Below are 18,528 nucleotides of genomic sequence, written 5' to 3' on the forward strand. Positions count from 1 at the left end.
TATTATAAGTCATTAATAAATGTTCTTGATAATAATATATTGAATTTCCTCAATAGCCCTTCAAATATGCTAACAATGTATCAAATGGCTTGTACTTACTATTATAAAAAATGATATTTATAAAATATGAATATATTACCTTTGAATCCTTTGATATTTTAGCTACCATTTCAATAGATATGGATATTTTATTGTAAATATTGATGCATATCAGAGTAACTACTCATATTCTTTGAAATCAAAAAATTATCTAGGTCAAATGGAAATTTAACCACACTCATTTTTTATATTGTCAGCTTATGATTTATATTTATATATCGTATTAGTCATAATGACCAAATAAGAATGCCAAAATTAGAAAGAACGCATAATTCCCAACTATTTCATATTCAAATGTGTTCCAGATACTAGATAATAGTCCTTTATTACCATATGCCAAAAAAAAATCGGCTTTGTAAACTCAAATGAAAGGGGAAAGTAAGCCGATTACGGACCCATCTGGCCGCTTCGAAAAGATTGATGTGGCGTTATCAGTCCATAACAATGTCATTTGCTTTAAATCATTTGACAGAGAAAATGGTCTAGAAGTTTCATGGTATGAAGTTGATTGCCAGAACTTGAACGATAAGCAGAAATTCGCTCTCGAGCAGCGCGCTCAAGTTGTGAAAGGATTCAAAAAAATAAATCTCCTCTCAGTTTTTGCTTATTGGTTTAATTCCGAAAGAACAATCTTTTATTTCATTACAGAATCAGTTAATTCTAAATCTGTCTTCGACCGAGTTAAACGAGACCAGCCATTAAGACCCCGTGCAATCGTTCGTTGGCTTGGCTCAGTTCTCCAAGCTTTAAATTTCTTACATACCCAGCAGACACCTTTTGCCCACAGCCGTATTGAATTATCTTCAATATTCATCAAGCAGAGTCGTCAAGTTCTCATTCCTCCATTACTTAATCCGGCATTGCTTCGTCCAACCTCGAATCAAATCAGAATTCGTTATACCACTCCTCCGGAAGCTTTGATTAATCAGGTATGCCCAGCTTCCGATATTTGGGGACTTGGCATTGCAGTTTTATATTCTACAACATCAGAACAACCATATTCAGAATGTACATCACCATATCAGTTTATACAGAAATTGCGTTCATTTACCCCTCCAGCTAGCCTTCAGAAAGTTCAGGATGTCTACTTAAAGAACTTCATCGAGCAATGTCTCAAGCCAACTGACCAGAGACCAACAGCGGCAGATCTTCTTAACCACCCGATTTTCCAGCAGAGTTACGAAAACCCATCGCAAGATCAGCCTTCAGATATTCAAGTAGAAATGCTTATAGAACAGAAGGCCACAGCTAATCCATTTAGCTCGGCTGGAGCAATTGGACAGATCAATTCTACAATTCCATTATCTCGTGGTGACAAAGTTACAACATCTACTCCTCACATACATAACATCAAATAATTATAATGTTTTATATGATAAATTTGTTTTGGATTTTTGAAATATCTCTATTACTTAATAAAAAATATGCTCTTTTCATCTTTACAAAAAATTATTTCTCATTTTCCCAAATTTTTTTCTCTAAAATTGGATTAATTCGTTCTGATTTTTTAATTCTTTATGTGATGCTTGGCTGAAAATACGATTCCCTTCTTTTTTACAAATTGTCAATTTGGGGGTTCACCAAAACCAATATGATTAAGTTATTCAGCATTTTGGATAAATATATGAGATAATTATGGATAATGGCAAAATTATTTTTCAAATCAAGATTTCATGGATCATGACTTTGTGAGGAACAGTCGTGTTATGTTGGCACTTGGGAAATCAACATTTGAAAAACTTTCGCAGTATAAAGTTCTTATTGTCGGATTATCTGCCGTTGGCTCTGAAATCATCAAAGATCTAGTCTTAATGAATGTTGGAACTATAGATGTATTCGATCAGCTATTAGTTACAGAAAAAGATGTAGGATCTAACTTTTTTGCACGTAAAATAGATATAGGAAAACAAAGAATTAATACAATTTTGCCAAGACTTCATGAACTTAATGAGAATTGTAGTATCAAGTCTTTTCCTAGGCTTCCTGAAATATCTGAATTACAAAATTATCATTCAGTTGTTATTACTTATCCGATTTCGTACAAAATACTATTAGAATACTCTGAATATTGCTATTCTCATAATATTATGTTTATATGCTCATCTTGCCTTGGTCCAACTGGTATTTTCTACGAATCTTTTACATCAAAATTTATTGTCACAAATCCTAAAGGAAAACACCCATTTAAACATGCAATTAAATCTATGTCATATTCCAAAAATAGTACTCTCTACCTTAGAGATGAAGAAGTTTTCCTTCAGTCTGGACAAAAAATTAGATTTGAAAACTGTGAAGCGTTGCCAGCTCTTAATGGGAAAGAAGTTACTCTAGAAGCTAACAAGAACAAAAATATCACTTCAAGATGCACAGGAATCAATCTCAAAGAAATTGGTCAGTGGGACCAATCAAAATCAGGCGGATTCATAACAGAAGTAATCAAACCTGTTGAAATATCTCATAAATCGTTCAAAGATTCATTAGATATTGATATTGGTGAAGATTCAATCCGAAAAATTTTTATTAACATCTGCCGATCATTTGATAATCAAGAGGAATCAATAACATACACAAATGAATACGATTCTTCAGAAAACAATTATAAAAATTTGCATATCGCATTTGAATACGAATATCCTCCAATCGCTGCAGCAATTGGTGCTGTTTCGGCACATCACGTGATAATGTACTGTACACATACCTATTTACCTCTGAAAAATCAGTGGTTTATCATCGACCAAAGAAGAATTTTGCCAAATAAAGTCCAACCACCGAAAAATGACAGATTTGACAGTGTCAGATTGACAATAGGTGATGACTCATTTAGCAGAATTCGTAAATCATGTATTCTTATGCTCGGTGCCGGTGCAATTGGCTGTGAATACGCGAGATGTCTAAGTTTACTTTCTCCTGGAAAAATTATAATTTTTGACAATGATAAAATTGAACCTTCCAATCTGACACGACAGTTCTTGTACAAGAAGTCGAGTGAAGGCCAGTACAAAGCTGCTGTTTGTGCAGATGCAATCAGAGAAAATAATGAAGAAATCGTTGTCGAAGTCAAAAATGAACTTTTCAACGAAAAAACTGCCAGAGAATTGAATTTGAAAGAGCTTGATGCAATTTTGTCTGGTGTTGATACTGTAAAAGGTCGGAAATTTGCTTCTACACTCTGCAGACTCCTCAACATTCCTTTCGTCAACTGTGGAAGTGAAGGAGCAAATGCAGATGGACAAATTATTTGGCCAAACAAAACAGGAATGTTTGAGGCGAATTACGGAGATAACAACGACGAAATAGTTTTGTCTTGTACATTGAGAAGTTATCCAACAAGTCCTATTCATTGTATACAGCTGTACAAACTACTTTTCGATGAAGAATTCCTCAAAATTCCAAATTTGTCTCTCAAAAAAGAAAATTTGGGAAATTCTGAAGAAAAAATTTACAATTTTGTCAAAGAAATTCCGAAATCATATAATGATTGCTGCTTGTGGGCAAGAGTTTTCTTTGAAAGAGAAAATGTTTGGAACATTTCAGATGGTTTCAAAGAAAATGCTGCTGTTTATGATCCAAACAACAATTTGCATCAAAAAATAATTCAAACTTTGTCAGTTATGAAAGCAAATCTTCATCAAATTCATTTTACAGATGAAGATGTCAAAATGTCACCTTTTAATGTACCTTTGAAGGTAGAATTACCGAAGGTTGAAAAGGAAATTCACTCAAACAAAGAGTGGCATGAAATGAGAATGAAAATTTCTGATAATTTAACTGTCAAACCGTTTGAATACGATAAAGATAATATGACAAATCTGACATTTATTTGGTCGATGTCAAATGTTCATGCAAAAGTCTACAGGCTTCAAGAGATATCTATGTTGGAAGCACTAAAAGTTTCTGGTAATGTTGCTGCAACAATTGCAACAACAGGAACTGTTGCAGGATCAATTTGTTCTGAGTTATTGATTGAAACATTTTCAGAAAGAATTTGTCAAATTTTTGATGAAAAGAAACGAATTCCAATGAATTTCTCTGTTGATCTAGAAACAGAACAAGAAATCTCATTCCATTCTTCTGTTCCTCAGATGAGATTGGCGAGAAAAGTCTATGTCAATCCTTGGGAGCCAGTTTTCATCGAAGATAATCCTGTTATTTTGGATTTGATGGATTCAATTGATGAAAAATATTCCACTGACTGTTTGAGTCTCAAATTGGAATATGATGGAAGTGATTATGTCTTCCTCGAAGAAGACATGGAATCTCCAATTAATGATGTAATTATAAAGAGATTAGGAATGCCAATTCTCGGACAAATTCCTCTCATTCCAATTTTGAATGAAAGAGCTGCAAAAACACCTTTATTTATTGTTAAAATTAAAAATTGTTAGATTGTTATTTAAAAATGAATGGTTTTTGAATTATTTTGAAGCAACTAAGGCGGATTTATTGATGCTAACATTTGTAAACTCTATTATAGAATATTCAATGAAATATTGATTGATAATAAAGATTCTTCGGGATAGTAGTTTTTATCAAATCTATCAGTTCAATGCTCAATCTTTACATTTTTCTCGACAATATTAAGGGCGCACTTATGCCCCTATGACATGGCTTTCAATTCAGGTGTTTAAGGTTAATTTTCAATGACGCTTCACGCCGGTTGTCAAAAATTTGAATTAAAGTCAGATGGGCGTAAGTGCAGCCTTAAAGGATAAACAGTTCCTTTTTGCATAATATTTGTCGTATTTATGATATTGATTGATCTTAGATGAAACTAATGAGATTATTCGATCAAAGATATATTGAAATTGGTTTGTCAAACTATAATAATTTATAATGAAAAATAGGTTTGATTTACATAAAGGGATAGATAATAAACAGTTTATAAAATTACATAACAAGGTTAGTATTAATATTCAAGTTAATATTAGGTGGTCTTGCGTAATATAATATGACATTATTTCCATGTTGTGGATTGAAATTGCCAATAAACGATGTAGCGTCATCTATTGACTTAAACTGGAGCATGTTATTCTCCTGAATATACTCAGCACCAGATATTTGTGCATAAGCCTGTAAATTGATTGCAGGACGTGCACAAACATATTTTGATGGTGCCCACATGTCAACGAATGTTTGTAAGTCAGGATCATCCTGTTGGTAATCGAACTCCTGGTAATCATGTTGTGACTTGATGTCATTTGATTCTGGATGAACATCACGACGTGAGGATAATTATACTGTCACTTTTTTACCGTTAAAAACCATTCCATTTATATTTGTCATTGCGAGTCTTGCATAGAAAGCATTTCTCATCTGAACATATGTCAATACTTCGTTCTGTTTTGTCATCACTTTGACTTTGAGAACAGCTCCGTACTGTTGGAAGATGTTTCTAGCGAAAGTTGCCTGATTTGCTGGTAATCCGGTAACTGTCAATGAATTTCCATAGGCAGGATCGAACTGTACTGGTCTAACAAAGTCAAATGATCTTGGGATCTCGTTGCAGGACTCTGGCTCAAAGTATGGAACTTCATTTGTTAATCCTTCTCTTAAAAGCTCGAATTCATCAAGAGCTCCTGGAACAGTGAAGTCGAAACTCTTTGAATTGTTGTACTGTATAACAATATTTGTATTCTTTGAGTATTGGACACGTAATTCAAAAGATGGAGCGTATCTGTTTGGAATGGAAAGGTTTGCGAGAACAAGAGCAGCTTGATCTACGTTTTCCATCTGTAAAAGAGCATATTTTCCTTTCTTTTCGAAGCAGATAATCTTTTGAACAACTCCAAAATGAGAGCATTCATCGTAAATGTCGTGAATTCCTAAGTAACAGCGTAAACGGATGACTTGTATGCAAATAACTTGCGATCTTACCATTTTCTTCTGAGAAGGTGTTGGAGAAACAATGGAAGGAATTGGAGAAATTGTAGCTGTTGCGCGGATTTCTGGAATGTAGTACTTTTTGTCACTAACAAATCTTTGAGCTTCTGCTGCAGTTGTGAATTGAACTAATCCTTGATTGCCAAAGAAGAAAGTTCTTTCAATTCTGTAATTCTTGAAGTATTTAGAAATTGTTGACCAATTTGTTCCTTTTTCTAAGTCAATGATGCTTACAAGTCTGTGATCATTGTTTTGTCCTGGAGGAAAGTTCCATGGCATAGCAAGGATGCGAGACATTGATTGCAATGAATTCGTACCGTAACACTCACAAAAATTGAATCACGTGAAAAGTTGCTCCAACTTGATGTATATAAGAAAAATTAATTGTAACGAAATATAAGATCTAGGAAATACTTAATCGAGATAATTTTTTTACTTTTGAATATGTCATACAAAATATTGAATGGGTTGTAGCCAAAATTGAAAAGAATGTTGGCTGATTTTCGGAGCAAAGATAACTAAAACGATGATGAGATTTTTGAATTAACCCCATTAATTCAAAATAGAAGATGCGAGTTATTATGTTTAAAGCTAAATACTCTAAAAAATTGCGATGATGAAATTTTTTGATTTGATTCCTTTGATTTCCAGATAAATTTTCCATTTATAAAATTGTCAAATAACAAAGCACATAATTCAATAAAGGCTCTTTGATTTCTAGATCTGACAAAGGATTTTTAATTTACCGTATCTTAATGAAAAATCAATATGTGTGTAATCATTTATAGCTACGGGCATTATAGTTTCATATATGTTTTTTAAGTTTTTGCAATTTGTAGAGAGAAATTTCGTATTTCGAATTCTGTGTTAAGAAAATCTTCCACTTAATGGTATAATCATTTAAAATAGGATTAAAATATATAAAAAATTTTATTAATTCGCGCTCAAGCTTCAATTGGAAGAATCTTTGCGGAAAGTTGTGTGTAATTAGCCTTTCTGCGGCGGCAAATAACAATGCAAAGGACAGTTACAACAATCATTACAAGAACGAATGCTGAAACTCCAATAATAATCCACATATTTCTAGAATTAAATGCTGGCTTCTTTCCAGCAAATCTAGACATGAATTGGAAGAAAGCATCAACTTGTTTGTTGGATGTCTCGATCTTAATTGATTCTCCAACGGTGTGAGCGTTAATAATATCAGAGCCAATGTTAATAACAGAGGCATTTATGTATCCACGGACAGCAAATCTTCCAGCTTCTGTACCGGCGTGGAAGAGAACTGGTTTAATTGGATGTCTGTTAACATTTTCGTAAGCAGCCATAAATTCTTTGACAAGTTTCGAATCCTTGTTGTAGAACCATGGTTCACTGGTCAAATGTTCAATAATGGCATCAATTCCGTGGACTCTCTTAAAAGATGCCATTTTCATTCTCATATAATCAAGATGTCTCTTGATATGTGTACGTGGCATGATGTGGTAAGTTGTATTTGCGATGTTTTCGCCTTGAACTAAGTCAATTCTTGCGATATTTTCTGATGTATAAATTTGAGTATCAGAAAAGTAAACAATTCCATGATGTAAAGCAAAAATGGAATCAATAAATTTCTGTGATGATTCCTTTGATAAGCATTTGAGTGTTTCTTGGTTCTTATGTGAATTAAAACTGAAATTCAACTGTCCTGTCTTTCCTGGATATTCCTGTTCGATTAATTTGTATTCTTCTGTTATAACATCCTCTGGTTTCTTCAATCCTTCCTTTGATGCTTCCAAAAGTAATGTAATTTTGCCATGATTTGGTAAAACATTGGCTGCATCACCAGATGTGTAGTTAACTACATAGTAATCGTAACCTTCTTGTTGTAACTTGGTTAATCCTCTAATGAAATACTCTTGTGGAGTGATTCTGCCGTTAATCATGTTCATTCCTGAATGTCCGCCCAACATGTTCTCAATTTTGATGGAGAAATACTGGCCATCGGACTTTTGCTGGTTTTCGTAATGACCTCTGAGTTCGAAACGAATAGATCCGGCAGTTCCTGATGCCATTTTGTCGGAATCAAAGAAATCGATGTTAACAATTGAATTTGCACGTAATCCATGGGTTGTATTCTCTGGGCCTGGAAGGAAATTCATTCCAACTAAGCCAATCTCTTCATCAGAAGTAAAAAGTAATTCTAAAGGTCCATGAACGAATTCGTCGCGTTTTTCTGCGATGAGAAGCATGAGTGCTGTAGCAAAGCCATCATCAGCACCTAATAATGTCTCTGTTGCTGTGAACCAATTTTCTCCATTGATTTCATTTACTTTAACGCGGTATGGAACATCTTCGGCAGATGCATGAAGAGCTACATCCATATGTCCTTGTACGCAAAGTGTGTCAATGTTTTCGTAGCCTTTAGTTGCTGGAATTCTTGCTAAAACATTTGGACCGTCATCGATTGTAATATCCTTTTTAGGAATTCCGACTTCTTCGAGCCATTTTACAGTGGCATCTGTAATTAAATCATGGTGACGAGATTGACGTGGGACTTGAGAATACGCAAAGAACCATTCCCAGTATCTTTGATATTGTTTTGGAACAGCACTCCAAAGATGGTTGTAAAAAGATACATTTAAGTTTGCTTTGACTGAATAAACAGCAATAGGAGCAAAGAAAAACATATGAAATAGTTTGATAAAACCAATAAAAGTGACAAAATGAAGATAAGGATAATCTTCTAATTTTGCTATAAATATGTAAAGATAAAACTTTGAGTCTGATCAGTTTTTTTGAGCGATAAATATGATTTAAAAATTGGTGCGTATATGTACTCAATTTTTCTGAAAATTTTGTATAAATTCGGATAAATAAATAAAAAATCAATTCAGATCATTTTGATACAATCAAAGAACTAAATCCGCTATGTAATATGCTATTCCTAAATAAGTCAAATACTTTAAACTAATGAACTTTGCCTATTTGATTTGCTTGAGAATTTCATGAAAATATAATTGGAATTTATCGAAACAACTAATAAGTAACTGTTCATAGATTGTATGAGTCATTAGCTAAATGATGGCTTTCGAATATGAAGTATGAATATGATTGAATTAAGACAGTATTTTATATAACACCCACACTTTTGATTTATGAATCTTCACCAAATTAGCATGGAGATAGATTTGTTTGTATTCGGTATTAGTATACAAATTATATACCTGAGAGCAGATTCGTACATATAGCTATAGGAAATCTTTTTAGATTACGAGACAGAAGCATCTAAGCAATCCCATAAATTGGAAGCCCTAAAACTCAGAAAAAATTTGCCATATTTTTTCTCATTGAAATTAAACATAAAATAGGGGGGAAAATATTAATATAAAATATATTCAAACATTTACGAAATCTGATATATCCATATAAGGATATAAATTTTCACAAAATAAAAAAATATAACTTTTAATTGTCGAGATCGTATATAGGCTTTGGTTGATCATCGACATCAACGATAATTTCATTATCTGCGTCTTCTTCTTTTTGTTCTTTAGTCCTAGAAATGAGATCTTTATGGTATTCTTCTGCAACAGTTCCTCTGATGCATTTGGAGAAGTAGAAGTAGTAAACAAGAAATGCAGCAATAAGGAGAACCAAAATAACAATAAGAAGTATAATAAAAACGGTAACTTTGTTGTATGGAGTTGTATTTACGTTATTGTATGTTGGAGCTGGAATTTCTGTTGAAGAATAATATACAAATGGAATTTGTGTCTTACTAAAATCATTTGTACGTCCATTTAAGATTGAATCGATATCTTCTATATAATAACCGCAAGAATCGTATAAAATACCAATATTTGACGTTTGTTCACTATTAAAAAGTGAATTTACGAAATAGAGAACTCCATATTGAGCACTTCCGAAATTTCCGGAAATTGAAGTAAAAACTGAGTCAGAAATCCTCCAAATACCAGATGTACATACAGCAGCGTCGGAGGTTGTGTTAATAAAGAGTAAATTGTTGACATTGGACGTTGTTGGAGTGCCAGATAAATATAAAATGTTAATTCCTCTGCATCTCAATGAATAGCAGTATGTAATCGTTATCTTTTGATCTACATCGCAATATGCAGTTGATCCGCGGTTAATAACTGTGTTATCCGTGAAATTATTTAAATTTAATGTTAATTCTTTTGCTTGAAGGTATAAAGCACCATCTGATCCTGGAAATTGACTAAATCCAGTTCTTTCTCCTGTTATTTTTTCTATGTTAATGTTCGTATTTGATAGAGCATTTAAAATTGAGCCGTAAAATGATGATGTTTGGAAGAAATAAGTAGATACTATGTATATACTATTATGGTTTGTAATGTACATTAATCCTGATGAAGCATTATTGTTTGTACAAAAACAATCATGAATAATGCATGATTGTAAATCAAAACTATCAGCGATACTGGTGATTTGGAATAATACTCCGGCTGATGCCCTGTTTATGTTCTGGAAAACGCTAGATATTACTGAATTACTACTATCTGCTAAATATTGCGAAGCTGTAAATGTTTGGCTAGTTAATGTAGTTGAATCATATATAACTGGTCCTAATGAAGAGCTAAAATGTGATTTTTCTATTTTAAAATGTCGTGTTTGATAAAGTATCGAAGAAAATTGGAATTTAAACATTGAATTCTGGATTTTTATATTCTGCTTGCCTGAGAACATCGGTGAGGAGCTACCAATCAAGCTTGAAAAGGAAAGAATTGTTCTATTCATTATGTTTTTAATTTTTTGTCAAATTTCAAAAATCTTGTTTGAAACTGGAAAGAATTATGTTCTGTCTGTTCATTAAATGTAATTAGATTCAAGAGTCTGTTATATTACTTGATCCTAATAGAAGAAACTCTCAATACTTAATAAAGAGATTAACTTCAAAGGATTTGGATATTTGAAACTTCCCAAAGCATCATTCATTCAATATCATACATTAAGGAATAAAAATAATATAAATTATGCTAAGAACTATAGATATTGTCCATTATAAAAAAAAATCGATTAAATTTCTTAAACAGTTTACAATAGCAAGCAAAATAATATATATCATGAGTATGGGTATACTAAAACTATCTTCTGAGTTGAGTAATTCTGAGAATATAAAAAATAATAAAATAATAATAAATAAAAGCAATTCTGTGCAGTAATTTTGTATAGCAACTAGCGAAGATGTATCTTTCTATGTTAAATTATGCAGATTCTTCATATGAATCTTCATTCGATATATTATCGATGATTTCATCATTTTCTGCAACCTTAGCAAACTCTACTTGTTCTGTAAGTAAGGTATTTCGTGTATAATCAGTTGCTTCCTTAAGAGCTTTTGATTGACCGCGCATAAAGATAAGAAGATTAGTAACATACAAGCCGAGTACTAAGAATGTAATGATAAATCCGTAGAGAGTCTTCTGAGCAATTGTTCCAATAATTGTCATTATCCAAAGAGCAATTTCAATAAAGAATGCAATCCAGAACACATTCGATTCGAAAACTTTTGGTACATATGGAGCTGATCTATTTGAAAATTGTAAGATTTCATCTGAGCTTGGATCGAAAAACCATTTAATTCCAATAAGTTCAAAGCCGATTTCATTCTTAACTAGAATAAATTCGATAACTTCGAGAATTAAAAAGAATATATAACTGATATCGTTAGAATATATTTGAATATGAGGACAAAAGTATACAATTATTGGTAAAATCTGTGTTATCAAATAGATAAATACTGGATATGATTGAACAATCGAAATTTCGCCGTCATCATGAAATCCGAGTTCTCGATTATTCACAATCATAATGACACCTTTTTATAATGAAATTTACTTTTTATAATTACACTTCAATCAGGTTTTTATCATTGAATACATTTATAAATCAACAATATATTATGGAAATTAAAAAAAATCTCAAAATTTATTCAAATGTCTTGATATATCATTGAAATTCTCGACATGATGACATAAATGCATGTTTAAGGGGGTAGATCCTGCAAGTATTCATTCAGGTCGGAAACTTTATTCATGATGTCATAACGCGGAACAAAAGCCCAAGCATTTCGCACAGTAAATTAATAATTTTTACAGATATTTAAATTTTTTCGTTAAAATCTGGAATAATTACATAGAATTTAAACAAACATTTATTTAGATAATCGGACAGGAAGTTTTGATTTTTGCTTGGTGGCTCCTTTTTTCTTTAAGAAGTTTTGGAATTTAGCGGCAAGCTCTTCATTCGAAGCTGGCTGTTTCAAAGGTACTTCATCAGTAGAATTAGGTTCGAAAGTGAAATCTGGACCGGAATCGGTAACTCCCAATGTAGAATTTTTACCGATTGTTGAATTTGGATCATCTTGTTCTGATTCTCCAAATGTAAAGTTAGGGGAATCCGATGAATCTAATTTTTCAATGGTCATTGATAAATCAGTAGACCGAAGGTCCTGGGATACATCTAATGGCATTTCATTATCAAAAATTGATACTTCGAGTGGTAAATCAAAAACTCGATCAGCAATAGCGAGTTTTACCTTTTCTAGATCGGTAATTAGGCATTGTCTAGCTCTGATATCTGATTCTGTAATAATTTTAGTTTGAATCCTTTCAGCTAATGCAAGAAGAGCCTGTATTTCAGCTCTCTCCATTTTTTAAACGTACACTTTATAAATTTTTGTAAATTGTCAAATTAATTTTTTTGACAATGTAAAAGGAAGTGTTGAAAGTTGAATCTGGAATTAGAAGTTGAGAAACTCCACCACTTTTGTTTTTACATTTGCATCAAATTTGACGTAAAGTATAAAGATTTCTTGGAAAATCAAATTTGAAATCATTAAAAGTAATCTTTTGAAAAATTCTGAGATTATTGAAAAAAAAATTTCATCTATGCTTCCTGGTTATAGATTGCCCAGTATTTATTCATATAAGTATGAAAATGTTGACGTCCCATATAGATCTGAAAGACTCAAGATTTCCGATTCCGAAATGAAGCAAATCAAAAAAATCAAGGCATCTCAAACCAACCTTGAAAGTTATCCGCAGCCTGAATTACCTGTTAAATGCATTATTGATACTGATATAGGAACAGATATTGATGATGCAATGGCAATACTCTACGGTTTGCATTTAGAGAATCTTGAAATACTAGGAATCACAACCAACTATGGTCCAGCAGATTTAAGAGCAGCAATTGTTAGAAAGATTCAAGATGCCTATCTGAAATGTCACCCAGAAAAGAAAGTTTTCCCAATAGTTGCAGGAGCAAGTTGTCCTCTTGGATCTCACAGAGATTTGTTCTTAGCACAGAATGAAGGTCTTCCATTCATGAAAGGAATGATCGCTGAATGCATTAGCCTCGATCATATGAAATCACGAGTTCAAAGTGATGCTGCAGACTTTATGATACAAACTTGCAATCAGTATCCAAATTAAGTTGTCATTATTTCGATTGGAATTCCAACTAATATTGGATTAGCAATAATAAGGCATGAATCATTTGCGAAAAATGTTAAGGAGATAGTTATGATGGGTGGTGGAAGCTTTGTCACGAAAGATCAAAATGAAGACACACCTTTCCCTTTACCAGAAAAGGATAAAATTTCAGAATTTTTGACGAATGGAAAATTGATTCATTTGTATCCCAATCATAATGTTTCCGGAGACTCTCTTGCAACAAAGATAATATTTGACTCCAATATTAGAATTAGACTAATTTGTCATAGCGTTACATGCAATTATTTCGTCAAAGGAGCTCCAATTGATTTTCTCAAAGAAAAAGCAAAAAAAGAAGAAAATATTGAAACAGATCCAGCAACTGTTGTTGGCCTCCTTATGGTTGAATGGTTCAAGGTAAGGCATAGTGATGTTGGACAATGCCCTCATGATCCATTAACAATCCATGAAGCTGTTTTCGGAGGCGAAAAAAGTCCTTTGAAATATGTAAGAGGAAATTTCGTTTTCCATGAATGGGCTGCTTATTCAACATTCATTCCGAACAATGATGGCCCTCATTTTATGGCTGTTGAAACTATTCCAAACAATTCCTTTTTGAAACAACTTGGAGATTCTCTAATGATTGAAGATTATCATAATTAACAAATATTGATGTTTTTGATATTAAAACTAAGTTGTGTTGCGCTTTATAAATCTTTTGAGTTTTGAGTTTTGCTCAAAATAATCTGACTCAAAAAAAGAGTTTTTTTTATATGAAATTTTTTGATCAAATAGAAGTCGACAATACCGCAAAGAAAAAACGCAATTGGTATTACACAATCAATTCGAGCTATTTAGACTATTTTATTACTATTTCAACCGGTATTTTATTGATTTTGCTCAATATTTTGGATGAAATTCCGTTTTATTATGGAGCTATCGGTAAAATAGGTCCAAAAATCCAAAGAAACATTACCATAAAAACATGGTGGTATAGATGTCCGCATGTTCATATGAAAAAAGAATTTTATCAAAATGATCCTCAAGTAGTGAACTATGCATTAATTTCAGAGAAAACATATACGCAAAGAGCAGAAGTTCCAGCGAAATACGTTACTAAAAGTATGATATATATAACATTATATAATGACGTATTCGTCTCCTCAAGTCAAATCTCAGACGAAACTCTTAGTTTCAAGTTAAATAATCAAGATAATGGCGATCATACTATGATGCAGACATCAGGAGAAATTGATGAGTTAGTTTTTTATAGACAAGTTTTCTGGATGTATGGCCATAATATCCATGATTTCCTTTGTGCAATGATGTATGTGCCGCAAGATTTGGTGGAAAGAGGCTTCAAAGTCAATTCTCCACCTTTACATCATCAAAATACCCAAAGACTCCTAGTATTTTTAGGATATAACGTTACATTTGTAGATGTATCAAAACAAAAATTTGTTCATACCCTCTGGCTTATTAATAATTTTGAATACGCTCACGGATATACTGCAGGAGGCCTTGACAGGCTAAGAAAGCTGATAAAAACAAAAGTTGACTTTAATCTAATTAAGCCTACAAGGTTTGTGATCAGTGACAGGCCAAAGGGAAGTGGAAGAAATTTTGATGACATTAATAAGCTTTATGAAGCCATAAGTAGCGGTACAAAGATTGATGAAGGCTGCAAATGGGAGATAGACGATACTAAATTCTCAAGCCCTGTAGAAACGATTGTAAAATTTTGGCAATCAATAAAGGTTCTTGTTGCACCATGCGGATCTGGTATATATAACTCCATATTCATGCATGATAAGTGTGGAATGTGTTTAATGTTCACAACTCAAGTTGATGAGCCAAATCTACAACTTTGTGCCAATCTAAGGTTTTTCTTAATTGGGGTTATCCATCCTAAGACTCCACATAGCAGCCAAGGTGTTTTTCCGGTAAATGTTTCGGCAATGGTAAAATACACTCAAAGAGTAGTTGATGCTGTGAATGCAGGCCATTGGACAACAATGGAAGATGTTGTTGTTCATTTCCCAGTACCTGAGTACTTAAATTCTCCTCCCAATGAATTTCGTTGATTTGATTTTTTGAATTTTGTTTGTTTATTAATAATATTAAATAATTACTTTCTATGTATGCTTTAAATGTTAAAGGATTTTGAAAACTTAAACTTCAATTCGAATGAAAAACAATAGATGAGGAGGAAATGGTAAAAACAATAGACATTATGAAGTTTGCAGCGAATACAGGATACACACTTAATACAATATGGTGTTTGTTTATAACAAATTAAAAATACAGAATTTGAGCATGAATTTTGGTGCGTCTATTCAATAATCCAATATTTCGAAGGTTTTATGTTTGAAATTTTTCCAAAATTTTTTCATTTTTTAAAAAATGAGGAATCTTTTCTTGATTTTGCAAATCAAAATTAAAATTTCGAAATTTTTTTGGAGGTTGGAAACTTTGAAAATGCATTTTCTATACAAATAATAGATTTTATGCAATTTTAAATCAGTAACTTATATTTAAAATACACAGTATTGAAAATTACATTGATGTAATAAATTTTTTTTTGATATTTTAATCGATATAATAATCAATAGTAAATTCTTCAAATAAATCCTTGAATAAATAGTATTAAAACAAGTTAAAACAATAAATTTGGGTAGAGATTAAAATAAAATTTGGTAAATTTAGATTTATATTTTGAATAATAATAAAAAAATATTGTAAGTAATCAAACGACTTTCTTTATTAAAAAGAAGACTTACTGCTGAGCCTCGTTCTTCTTGGAGATCTTCAGCTTGCCGAGGAACTTGGAGCGTTCTTCCTTTGTCTGGAAGCGGCCGTGTCCGAACTTGGAAGCTGTATCGATCCACTTGAGGTTGATCTCTTCTGTAGCGATACGGCGTGTGTTGATGTTGATTGTCTTGCGGAGTGTGATGGCGCGCTTGACTGTGCCGACAACGGAGCCCTTGATCATGAGGAAGTCATCCTTGACAAGGCCGTAGTGTGGGAAGCCACCCATTGGGTTGATTGACTTCTTTGTGAGATCGAAGGATGTTGAACCACCCTCGTTGATCTTGCCCTCAACTTCGGCAGCACCGATTCTGTAGATGCGCTTGTTCATCTCTGTACGGTGGTGGCAACCGCGCTGGCCGTAACGAGCGACTGACCAAAGAACACGAGCTGGGTTCCATGGGCCGATGCAAGCAACTTTCCTGCGGCCACGGTGGGTCTTCTTCTGAAGACGCTTTGTGCCGTAACGGTGGATAACACCTTCCCAACCGAAACCTTTGCCAACACCGATTGTGTCGATCTGTTCGCCCTCTGTGAAGACATCGGCGACCTTGATCTCCTTTTCGAGGATGGACTTGGCATAGTTGAGCTTAGCAGCAACATCGCCACCGTTGATCTGGATTTCGATCATGTGAGCCTTCTTCTGGCCAAGGTGGTTGCCCTTGAGGACCTTCTTGGCGCCCTGCTCGTTGGCATCAACACCGCGTGTTGTTGTCTTGGCGGACTGTGTGTGAGCGATGACACGGATGACTGTAGCCTCCTTCTGGAGTTCTTCGAGTTGCTTCTCACGCTTTTCAGCGGCCTTGCCGTTGGAAAGGCAGGAGAAAGCCTTGCGAGCCTTGGACTGGTACCAGTTCTTGTAGTAGTTACGCTTGACTTCTTCGTTGACATAGGAAGCCCAAACTGTTGTGACTGGCTTGAGGCCTTCAATTGTTGGCTTGTAACCGATGATACCAACAACGAACATTGGTGGTGTTTCGAGGATTGTGACTGGTTCGCAAGCTTCCTTCTTGTGGAGACGGGAGTTTGGACGGACAACATCACGGAGAACGTGTGTCATACCAGCCTTGTAACCGATGAAAGCGCAAAGATGTGGCTTCTGGGAGGCATCATCCTTTGGCCAGCTGCGTACGCGGCCACGGACGGCATGGGAGCGGCCACGTGGGAGGAAACCGAGGGAACCACGGCGTGGAGCATTGAACTTGCGGTGAGACATAGCAAGAAAAGGCCGAGTCACTTTTTCTCAGACCAATCAATTCGGTCAATTTGTGTTATTTCTTTGTATTCTAACATACCTTATTATAATATGATCGTTTTTCGTCTTATTGGCCTGAATTGTTCTTTTTCATTCATTTTTTTGACATTTTCACTTTACTTGACAAAAAAATTATTTTTCGTATGATTTGTATTTTTCTTTCTCACATCAAATCATTCGAAAGTGAAGATGATTTACGATTGAAATGCACACTTTGCCAGAAAGTCGTTGCTTATCATCAAACTAATTTGAATCAAATCCATCCGTTTGATAATTCATTTTGTAATAAAGATCCCAAAAATAAATATTGCAAATTTATTATGGGTGTATCAGAACAATACCTTCAATTGACTAATCCAATACAGAAAAACGAATATTGCACTCGTTCTTCATTATGTCCGAAAAATTTAAGTGAAGATTTAAGTGGATCTCGCTGTGAATCATGCGTCTTTTTAGCAAATCACTTAAATCATGTACCAAAAGAGAATCAGACTACTGCTTTTAGCTCATTTTGCCTGACGAGTCGTCCTGCGACCACGTTCTTATGTGGTGATATAGAGGATGATGGTTTAGACTATTTTCTCCGTGATTTAGAAAAATATAAGGAACCAGAACAAGTTTGTGTAAAACAACACTTTTGCAAACGTAAGAAACATCAAATACCAAACGAAACAAATACCACTACAGAAACTAACCAAACAGAAGAAGCAAAACAGGAACTTTAAATTTCGTATAGAAATATCCCTGCTATACACTAGCGTAACATATCAGAGAAGCTCATACATACAATATATTAGTGATTCAAACTATTTCAAATCAATTTGTTTTTTATTTCATAAATGTATTTTCTATTTCTTTTTCACTGAGTTATTTTTTATTTGTCCTATTTGTATGTTAAACAATTTGCGCATAACTTCCTATTAATTTAGTTTTTTTGGAAATTGATATTAGCTCCTTAACTTCTCAATCGCTGCCAGTGATAGATTAGCAGATGTACATCACATAAATGCTATTGATACTATCCATCTT

General features: G+C 33.5%; 12 protein-coding genes across 12 annotated transcripts, besides 1 other annotated feature; 5 read left to right on the forward strand and 7 right to left on the reverse strand.

Moving 5' to 3' along the window:
* Positions 1 to 376: 376 nt before the first annotated feature.
* TVAGG3_1046680 (protein serine/threonine kinase protein) lies at positions 377 to 1,536 on the forward strand (the record flags this gene model as incomplete). The annotated part of the gene is made up of 1 exon (XM_001584431.1): positions 465 to 1,457. One exon carries the CDS (start codon positions 465 to 467, stop codon positions 1,455 to 1,457), a length of 993 nt encoding a protein of 330 aa, XP_001584481.1.
* Positions 1,537 to 1,709: 173 nt separating this feature from the next.
* TVAGG3_1046690 (ubiquitin-activating enzyme E1 family) lies at positions 1,710 to 4,659 on the forward strand (the record flags this gene model as incomplete). Its single annotated transcript, XM_001584432.1, has 1 exon — positions 1,773 to 4,484. One exon carries the CDS (start codon positions 1,773 to 1,775, stop codon positions 4,482 to 4,484), a length of 2,712 nt encoding a protein of 903 aa, XP_001584482.1.
* An 18-nt stretch (positions 4,660 to 4,677) lies between these two features.
* Positions 4,678 to 4,804: a mobile genetic element.
* Positions 4,805 to 4,986: 182 nt separating this feature from the next.
* On the reverse strand, positions 4,987 to 5,220 carry TVAGG3_1046710 (uncharacterized protein; the record flags this gene model as incomplete). Its single annotated transcript, XM_001584433.1, has 1 exon — positions 4,987 to 5,220. One exon carries the CDS (start codon positions 5,218 to 5,220, stop codon positions 4,987 to 4,989), a length of 234 nt encoding a protein of 77 aa, XP_001584483.1.
* A 111-nt stretch (positions 5,221 to 5,331) lies between these two features.
* TVAGG3_1046720 (uncharacterized protein) lies at positions 5,332 to 6,276 on the reverse strand (the record flags this gene model as incomplete). The annotated part of the gene is made up of 1 exon (XM_001584434.1): positions 5,332 to 6,276. The coding sequence occupies one exon, from the start codon at positions 6,274 to 6,276 to the stop codon at positions 5,332 to 5,334; it is 945 nt and encodes a 314-aa protein (XP_001584484.1).
* Positions 6,277 to 6,890: 614 nt separating this feature from the next.
* TVAGG3_1046730 (cytosolix non-specific dipeptidase family) lies at positions 6,891 to 8,654 on the reverse strand (the record flags this gene model as incomplete). The annotated part of the gene is made up of 1 exon (XM_001584435.1): positions 6,924 to 8,648. The coding sequence occupies one exon, from the start codon at positions 8,646 to 8,648 to the stop codon at positions 6,924 to 6,926; it is 1,725 nt and encodes a 574-aa protein (XP_001584485.1).
* Positions 8,655 to 9,347: 693 nt separating this feature from the next.
* On the reverse strand, positions 9,348 to 10,800 carry TVAGG3_1046740 (uncharacterized protein; the record flags this gene model as incomplete). The annotated part of the gene is made up of 1 exon (XM_001584436.1): positions 9,427 to 10,737. One exon carries the CDS (start codon positions 10,735 to 10,737, stop codon positions 9,427 to 9,429), a length of 1,311 nt encoding a protein of 436 aa, XP_001584486.1.
* A 63-nt stretch (positions 10,801 to 10,863) lies between these two features.
* TVAGG3_1046750 (Golgi APPARATUS membrane protein TVP23 family) lies at positions 10,864 to 11,812 on the reverse strand (the record flags this gene model as incomplete). Its single annotated transcript, XM_001584437.1, has 1 exon — positions 11,205 to 11,810. One exon carries the CDS (start codon positions 11,808 to 11,810, stop codon positions 11,205 to 11,207), a length of 606 nt encoding a protein of 201 aa, XP_001584487.1.
* Positions 11,813 to 11,994: 182 nt separating this feature from the next.
* Positions 11,995 to 12,657, reverse strand: TVAGG3_1046760 (uncharacterized protein; the record flags this gene model as incomplete). The annotated part of the gene is made up of 1 exon (XM_001584438.1): positions 12,155 to 12,652. The coding sequence occupies one exon, from the start codon at positions 12,650 to 12,652 to the stop codon at positions 12,155 to 12,157; it is 498 nt and encodes a 165-aa protein (XP_001584488.1).
* A 233-nt stretch (positions 12,658 to 12,890) lies between these two features.
* On the forward strand, positions 12,891 to 13,436 carry TVAGG3_1046770 (inosine-uridine preferring nucleoside hydrolase family; the record flags this gene model as incomplete). The annotated part of the gene is made up of 1 exon (XM_001584439.1): positions 12,891 to 13,436. One exon carries the CDS (start codon positions 12,891 to 12,893, stop codon positions 13,434 to 13,436), a length of 546 nt encoding a protein of 181 aa, XP_001584489.1.
* Positions 13,437 to 13,526: 90 nt separating this feature from the next.
* On the forward strand, positions 13,527 to 14,099 carry TVAGG3_1046780 (nucleoside hydrolase family; the record flags this gene model as incomplete). Its single annotated transcript, XM_001584440.2, has 1 exon — positions 13,527 to 14,099. One exon carries the CDS (start codon positions 13,527 to 13,529, stop codon positions 14,097 to 14,099), a length of 573 nt encoding a protein of 190 aa, XP_001584490.2.
* Positions 14,100 to 14,198: 99 nt separating this feature from the next.
* TVAGG3_1046790 (glycosyltransferase family) lies at positions 14,199 to 15,762 on the forward strand (the record flags this gene model as incomplete). Its single annotated transcript, XM_001584441.1, has 1 exon — positions 14,210 to 15,520. The coding sequence occupies one exon, from the start codon at positions 14,210 to 14,212 to the stop codon at positions 15,518 to 15,520; it is 1,311 nt and encodes a 436-aa protein (XP_001584491.1).
* A 450-nt stretch (positions 15,763 to 16,212) lies between these two features.
* On the reverse strand, positions 16,213 to 17,473 carry TVAGG3_1046800 (60S ribosomal protein L3-related family; the record flags this gene model as incomplete). Its single annotated transcript, XM_001584442.2, has 1 exon — positions 16,213 to 17,460. The coding sequence occupies one exon, from the start codon at positions 17,458 to 17,460 to the stop codon at positions 16,213 to 16,215; it is 1,248 nt and encodes a 415-aa protein (XP_001584492.1).
* Positions 17,474 to 18,528: the final 1,055 nt, after the last annotated feature.

This window comes from Trichomonas vaginalis, chromosome I (assembly GCF_026262505.1).
Source record: "Trichomonas vaginalis G3 chromosome I, whole genome shotgun sequence".
NCBI classification, from domain to species: Eukaryota; Parabasalia; order Trichomonadida; family Trichomonadidae; genus Trichomonas; species Trichomonas vaginalis.